Below are 7,890 nucleotides of genomic sequence, written 5' to 3'. Positions count from 1 at the left end.
AGAATAATAGTTTAAAGTAAGAAGTATGTGATTTTTAAATTGTATTTTGTATTTATTCTATTTTAGTAATAAGTGTTTAGGCCCAAAGGATGTGAATAGGGAGAAATAAAATTATTTTTACTGCAAATTTTCAAGTCTTGAAGCATTAGTTAATTTATTTTTACATATTTTATTTAAAAATGAAAACAATAAAGGTTCTAATTATAAGATGCTGTTTTGGGATTGTTGAAGTACAGTGACACTTTTGTTCAGACATTGGGGCTCTTTCTGATCATTGAGTGTTATTGGTTTTTCAAGTCATCAAGCACATCCTGCTTTGTGTATTTGACCCATGCATCAGGGATTTTACCCAGGTCTGTAAACTTTTTCTCATATTTTTCTTCTAGCTTTGATCTGAAGTTAGAGACAAACCATTTCCAATATGGCTGGGTGGAAGAATCTGGGGTAACGCTCCATGTGGCAAAATCACCACCTGCCTGTCGATAGGTCTTATATGGGATTGTTCTATCATCATGCAAACGAAATGAACCATTACTTGCTACCAGACTAGTGCAGAAATCAATGACCAGACTTTCTGTTTTGTGCCATCTCCATCCACTGACAGCATAAGGACGGTGAAAGGGAGCACTGTGGTCTCCTTCATGATTTGGAATTGTGTTTGTACAAACTGCTTTACACCAGGGACATTGTTTCCAGCAGCCACAGAGATGTTGAGAGATAATTTTTTCAATTTTAGGAACCATTTCTTCTAGAGGCATACTTGAATAATTCTGTTCTACTCTCTTCATTGCAGGATCCAAAGCTGCGCACATAGCTTCTTTGACAAACTCAATATCCTTTATATCCTGGTGTTCAATGCTTATTAAGTCTTTTCGAGGAAAAATCATGTTGCTACCCAGGTGGTCACAGAATAAATCCAACCATCCAGAGGCAGTGTTGCTTTTAGCTTTTGATGTTGATTCATGAATGGCAGAGAGGATGGCATTCTTGATGTCCTCTAAACTAATTTTTAAAAAAGTCTTCATTTTGTCACCACCTTCATCTGAGAAGTATCTTTTAATATGTATTTCTATGTAGCTCCTAAAAAATGATTTTGGATTATGAAGGTATTCCCAGTAGTTATCAAAGTTTTCTTCTTCTGCCAGAGAGATGAGAATGTGTTTCTCCAGGTTAGCCCTGTTTCCATTGAATGCAGGGCAGGTAGCTCTCATGTCCCCAGCAATTTTAATAGTCATTTCTTCCCATATGGTGGTGGAGACAGCAGGAGTAAGCTTCTGCCAAAGGAAATCAACAAATGTTTTGATGGAAGTTGCTCCTTGGCAGGAGATCTTAAAACTCATGAAGAAATCATCTTTCTTGTTTTCTAAATAATTTACAGGATCATTTGCTTTCTTAAATGCTCTGTGCATTTTCTTAAAATGCTCTGATGCTTTTCGGAATAAACACACAGATAAGTCAATGATATATTTACTTGTAAATATGTATTTTTTCTCAGTAGATGCAGATTTCACTTCCTCTTCTATTGTTTTCAGGATTTCATAGAAATAGCTTTGATTGTAATCATGTTTTTGATTGCAAATGTCATGAATAATTTCATAAAATCTCGAAAAAATGGTAGCAGTGGTCATTTTAATGCAATCTTTATCACAGATCTGTAATTTTTTTGTAATATCATAAAATTTCTTATTTATTTTGACATGGTCATCATAATTAATTTTGAAGACCTCTCTGGACTTCAAAGTTTTCATCAGTATAGCCACGATGTTTGTCTCCTTTTGGAAATGCTCCCAAAGTACGCTTTCAGAATCCAAATCAATGTCAGGCTCTTTGACTTCAGGGAGAGTTGAGGACACATCATGGACCCAGTTTTTCCAAAGTTGATCGAATTTCTCATGTAACTCTTCCTCACTCAATTCCTTACTCTTTATTCTTAAAGCCAACTTTCGGCTCCTTTCCAACAATTCAATTTCATAACCTGTCTTCTTCTTATCCAGACTTTCCTGACCTTTTTTGAAACTAATGAGTTCCTCGGCTTTTTTTTTGCTGTCTGAGATAAGTGCCTCTTTAAGGATTATTAGCTTATTTTCAAAACGTGCTTTCCATTGAACCAGTATTTCACTATCTGGGCCTTCATTGAAATATTTTTCAAGTTCCTGCTTGATGGTTTTGTATTTTTCTGTCACTGGAGCCTCAAGTGTGCTTATATTGAGCGTCTGCACTTTTCCATTCTGAATCTGGTTACTCAGCTCATTCTGCAAGCTCAGAATGTAACTCCTTAGCTCCCAAGTCCAGTGGTTATACATGGTTTCCAGTTTGCTCATGGCCATGACTTCTTGAGTGTTCCTGAAACTGAAAATAAAGTTTTCATTTACAAGGCCTCTCCACAGATCTTGAATTCGGAATTTTACATCTGATATCTTCATGATGCTTCCCCTGGATTCCTGTTCAGCTGTCGTAAGAATTCTATTTCTCAGTTCCTGGACATTGTGGCTGTAGCGGGGATTAGGAGGGGCCATTGGAGGATTGCCATCCCAGAGGTGAGCAAAGTAGTAGATGTGAGTACTGGCATCAAACTTAATGACATCACTGAAGCAGGCTACATCTGAGCACTGTTCTTGTTCAGCAGCTATTGCTGTCATTTCATCTAGTCTTTGCTCTAGCTGCCTTCGTCCTTCCATTGTTTGGTCTTTAGCTGTAACTTCCCCCACATTCTGATGGACAAAGAGACAACTTGGAAAGATTTTTACTTGTTTCATTCTCAGAAAGGCTTGGACAACTATTTGTAGGATATCTTGCATCTCTGATGGATTCTCCCCAAAAATATTGATCAGAGTCAAGTTTGCAAGTCCAATGACGAAGGTGGCCAACTCATTGTCCCGATTCTGGGATTTGTTGCTGTGTTCTGGGGCCCGAAGTCCTTCTGTGTCCACAACAAGCACAAAGTCAAAGCCAAGTTCCTTTATGAATGCCGCTTCCACCTTTAGGAGCTGCATGTAGGCCCCTCGGGTACACCTGCCTGCGCTAACAGTAAACTGCAGCCCAAAAAGGGCATTCAGCAGGGTGGACTTCCCTGAGCTCTGCAGGCCAAGGATAGAGAGAACAAACACACGTTTGTCTCCAAGTTTCTCAGAGACCTTGTCAAAAATAGCTGCCACCCACTTCAAGGGCACATATGAAGCATCCCCATCCATTAGCTCAATGGGAACACCAGATATCATCAGGTCTGCAGCCATTTGGGGAAGGGACTGACAAGGGATATCATTTCTGGAGGACAACTCTTCCAGAGCTTCATAAATCTGGCCAATTTCTCTGAGGAGTTGTTCAGTTCCCAAAGTACAGTCACTAATCTCTGTGGAGATGACTTCTATCTCATTTTGCCAGCTTTTCAGGAAGGTGCTCTTGGGTGCCTTTTGCTTTTCTGTTTGTATCAGTGACCACAAATATCTTTGCTTCTCATGCAGTTTTTCCAAGTGTCCTGCAGTGAGGTTGTCCAAAAACATACTCAGCCACTGCAAGAAGTAGAGTTTGAGGTGAGTTTCCGAATGTTCTTGGAGAGTTTGAAGGACAGATTTCATTAAATCACTGTGAGAAAAGGCTCTGGTCAACTGCTGTTGCCGTATTCTTTGTTTATCTGCCTCAATCTTACTCTTGTGTTGTTCAATGCTCCGATTCCCCTTTTCTTTCAGATGATAGAGTTCTTTGTCCTTCTTACACCAGCAGTGCCACAGTTGTCCCTGGAGGGGTAGTAAGTTTTCCTTAATCTGAGATAGCTTCATGCTTCCCAGGAGGTCCATTAAACTCTGTGCCTTTTCTTTGGCTTCCTTGCAATCTCTCTGGTCTTCATCAATAAGAAATCCTTGCTTGTGAGCAATCTGGGAACAGTCCTCTAAGCTGAAAGCAGTGAAGGAGGGCTCTAGCAAATGTCTGATTGTACTTGTGAGCTCCTTTGTTAATTCAGCCTCATTTCTATTTCTGATGCCAATTTTTACCTTTTGACTGGAATTGTTGGTTATGGCTTTTTCTTTGTCATCAAGCAAACAGACCAAAGGTCTTGATGATTTGCACAGGTCACGGACTATTTTTTGGTTTTCTGTGTTGTCATCAGAAGCTGACATGAGGACCACAATGAGAGAAGAAACCTCCTTTAGGAAGGTGAGTTGTTGCTCATGTTCCTTTGCATCTCCATGAAGATTGAGAAAGGTCACACAGTTGTCAAATCTGTCCTCATCTTCCCCTCCAGGACAAAGCCAGTAGATTTCCACCACACCTTCCATCAAGAGACAGTCTCTGCTGCTTCCTATGCAGTGTCGGTGAAAAAACACATCATGCTTACGGTTACTGAGAAGACAGTTCATGATCTGAGATTTGGAGGCAGAGAGACCATTTCCAACTCTTATGAAGGACACAGTGGAGGTAGGGACTTGACACATCTGCTGGTTTTTATAAGTGTTCTTCCCTTGTAATGATTTCCTTTTTTGCTGCCAACTTCTCCTAATTTGACGGAGAGACCAGAGAGAGAATTCAATTTGAGAAGTGCAGGGATTAGGCACCAATAGGGGAAGGGCAAACTGACAAATGGAAAGTTTAGTCAAAATATATTGTCGGGCAATATTGTCTGCACAGTGAAAAATTGCCATCTGAATATCCATTGGGTGAATGTGCGGCCTAAACTTAGTGCCTGGAGGTTTAGTGGGATTATCACTGTCTTCCAAAGCGTCTTTGAATGGATCAAAATCCTCATCTTCCTGATTTGAGGCACATACATAGACTTGGTGTTCTGTGTTTTCGTTCCCTGTAAACACCAAGTGTCTCAGCCCATAATCCATCATCAGTAGCTTTTGCAGGAAATAGAAGGGAAGTTCCCGTTCAGAGCTGGGGTGGGTCTTGTACACTGATGTCTTGTAGATCAGATGGAAGTTAACTCTGCTCAGCCTGTTTTGGTAGTAGTGTTCTAGGCCTAGACGCTGGAGTAAGTCTAAGAAGGCTCTATTTTCGATTACTTCCCACTTATTTTCATTATCACATGGTTCATAGGACAGTTTCTTTCTATGGAAGAGACTTTCTAATTGGGTTTTCATCTTGTCCACTGGAGAAGGAGAAATGGCTTCATAATCCCCAGCAATGCACAGTTTCAAATTTTTCTCTAGGTTTTCCGAAACATGATCTCCTCCAAAATTGGGGGGCACATGTGCAACTTCTTTAGACATTGATTGTCCCATGTGATGTCTCATTAATGCCATGCGTTGTGTTTTCTCTTCTTTAGAAATAGCTGTGACTCCAACTGTGGCTGTCAAACCTGTGAGTACCGGGAAAGCCTGAGCTCTGTAGGTGCAAATATTTTTGAGCTCCTGGTATTTATTTTGGGCAGTTTGCATTTTATCCAATAGAAAGTTAAACTCATCACACCCTAAGAGATACTGAAAAGTATTGTTTTCTGAATGATATCCTGCACCAGCTGCAATGGAAAGTAGCAAGAGCTGTGTGTCTGGCTGCTCTGTTTCTCCGAGGTAATTCAAGAAGTTGCTGAGAGCCAAGCTGACCTTGTAAGTGGCTTTTCTTTGAGCTTCCTCCACGGTTTCTGGGGACTCAGATTTGACCTTTACTTCCATGAGGTCATTCTGGGTTTCTTTTAAGATTTTAATTAATTCAGAGAATTGAGAAATGTTGACTTGCCTTTCCTCTGACTCTGCCTGGCAGATCCACTGCATGATGGACTGAGCCTGAGGAAAGTTTTTCACTCTGTAGATATGAGGATACAGAAGTCTGTATAATTGAGATTTAATAAGTTTAGTTTGGTAAATGGAAGAGTTTTTGCAAAAGTTGACAGTATTTACTAGAAAATTCTTCAGATTCCAGTCATTGAGGCATATGTTTATCCAAGTATCATAGTTTTTTGTTTTTTGAATCAATATTTGCATGAAGTTTATCAGTTTCTTCAACTGCTCTTCTGGGTCAGATATCTCCCAGGATTTCACATCCTCTAGGAAAATTCTGGCCTCCTTCATGGCACTCAGTAATTGCTCTTCATTTGGAATCTGGCCACTGAGTCTAGTGAGAGCAGTGTAGCTGTCTTTCATGCAGTTAGCCAGCTGAAGAGAATCTTTAAAATCGCTTCTATGGTTGGAGAGGATGATTTCCCAAATGGGTACCAACTGAAGTTCTCGGTCAATGACACACCAAGTTTGATTGCTGGCAACTAAGCCAGCTTTCCACTGGACAAGACCTTCTGCTTCTGGGGGGCCACCTGTTTGGGCCACAGATAATTGGACTTTGGTTTGGAGATTCTGGAAATTTTTTTCCTGCAAGTTTGCATTTGAATGAGAGTCTGACACATTCATACCGGCAGCAGCTTTCACTGCAAAGCCACAGTAGCTGCCCTTTATGAAAATATCTAGGGCCTCTGCTGACTGCTGTTTTACTTCTGCCAGCTGCTCAGTTCGAAAACCCTGTGAGGTAGCCTTCCACCAGTAGATTCCTCCAAGGTGCAGAGGGCCTTTGTTAGCATGAGAGCCAAACCTGTGGAAGAATTTTTCAGCCATGTACCTCAACGAGGAGAATCTGTCTGGGCTTTCTGTCTGATCCATACGGTCCTCAATGTGTTTCAATTCCTGGAGAGCAGCCTCAGAGAGTTGTAGCTGATCTGTGGAAAAGTGGCAGGAGGCCAAGGGGACATAGCTAAATTTGGTTGAACAGAAATAAGAGTGCTCAGAACGTGATCGTTGAGTTTCTCTGGATTCTGAATGCTTTATGTGATCCATACCAGCTTCTAGACTAAATCCCCAACCCCCACCCTTGGCTGAGGTAGTGACGCTAAAGCCCAGCTTCTCTATCATCTTGGTGAACATGGATTCTTCTTGAGAAGATGTAAATTCCATTGTTTCCATCCGTGTGCCGTGCTCAGGGCCAAAGAGTGAGAACTCCTTAGGGACATTGAGTAGCTCCTCTCTCTTCTCAATAAGGCCCATTTGATGGCTGGCTTTATATGTTCCCTGGAGGGCCAGCCCTCCTGATGCCCTTTTCACCAGTTCTTTATCTGGGAGGTTTTGCCTGTGAGAAAGTGTTCCTTCGATCTCTTTGAGTTGTCTCTGTATATTTTCCATGACTTCTATTAGGGGCTTTTCAGGTGGTGGCCAGTACTCTTCAGGTATGTCCATTGCTTTCCTCAGTTCTGCTTCTTTTCTTCTCACTGTTCCTTCTTGTTGCTGCTTCCCTTCTGATAGCAAGTCCCTCAGCTCCTGCAGGGCTTGTTCTGCCCACTTCTGCCTTTTTTTCATCTTCTTCATTTGCAACTCCTGTAATTCTGAAAGACTGTGTGAGCATGACAGCTCAAGGAACTTCTCCAGGGCTCTTTTCTCCCATGGATATTGCGTCTGAGATTGCAACTTCTGAAGGTCTTTTCCTTCTAGGTGTTGTAATGCCTGGGCACAGGTCACACCCAAGTCCTCCTGTAGCTTGGGCAACCAGTACTCAACATCCAGTCCCACTTCTGTCAGCATTTCTTGCAGATATTGCCTCCTTTTGCCTCTGAGCATAGGCTTTTCAGGGGTATTCTCTGCTGCAGCCATGGCTGTGTGAAAAACAGAAACTCTGTTAGCCTGACCGTGTTCTGACCTTAGGAAGTGCCAGCCACATGGCCCAAAAGATGAGTGTACTACTAAAGAAGTTCTCCAAGGCTTTCTGATTCCTCCTGTTGTTACAACACATATTTCTTGATGTAACACTTTTTTGTGTGTCTGGGAATATTGCTGTTATGAATGATTGAGTTTGCCCCCCTTTGTCATCTTTGCTTTCTTGCCTTCTACATTATGATAAAACAGCAAGCAAGTCCTTCCAGATGCTAGCACCTTAATCTTGGACTTCCTTGCTTCTACAACTATGAGTCATACATTT

At 41.4% G+C, this 7,890-nt stretch overlaps 1 protein-coding gene across 1 annotated transcript; it reads right to left on the bottom strand.

Annotated features, from left to right (window-relative positions):
• Positions 1–281: 281 nt before the first annotated feature.
• On the bottom strand, positions 282–7,565 carry LOC103257953 (interferon-induced very large GTPase 1-like). The gene has a single exon (XM_008055661.1). The coding sequence runs from the start codon at positions 7,563–7,565 to the stop codon at positions 282–284; it is 7,284 nt and encodes a 2,427-aa protein (XP_008053852.1).
• Positions 7,566–7,890: the final 325 nt, after the last annotated feature.

The sequence above is a fragment of the Carlito syrichta genome, unplaced genomic scaffold, assembly GCF_000164805.1.
Source record: "Carlito syrichta isolate Samal-C Ts95f unplaced genomic scaffold, Tarsius_syrichta-2.0.1 Scaffold301909, whole genome shotgun sequence".
In the NCBI taxonomy this organism is placed as follows: Eukaryota; Metazoa; Chordata; class Mammalia; order Primates; family Tarsiidae; genus Carlito; species Carlito syrichta.
The sequence above is the reverse complement of the archived record's forward strand: the minus strand, read 5'-3'. Positions and strand labels throughout refer to the sequence as shown.

Coding starts and splice junctions, on each gene's coding strand:
- LOC103257953 (XM_008055661.1), bottom strand. CDS start 7,565: ATGGCTGCAGCAGAGAATACCCCTGAAAAGCCTATGCTCAGAGGCAAA.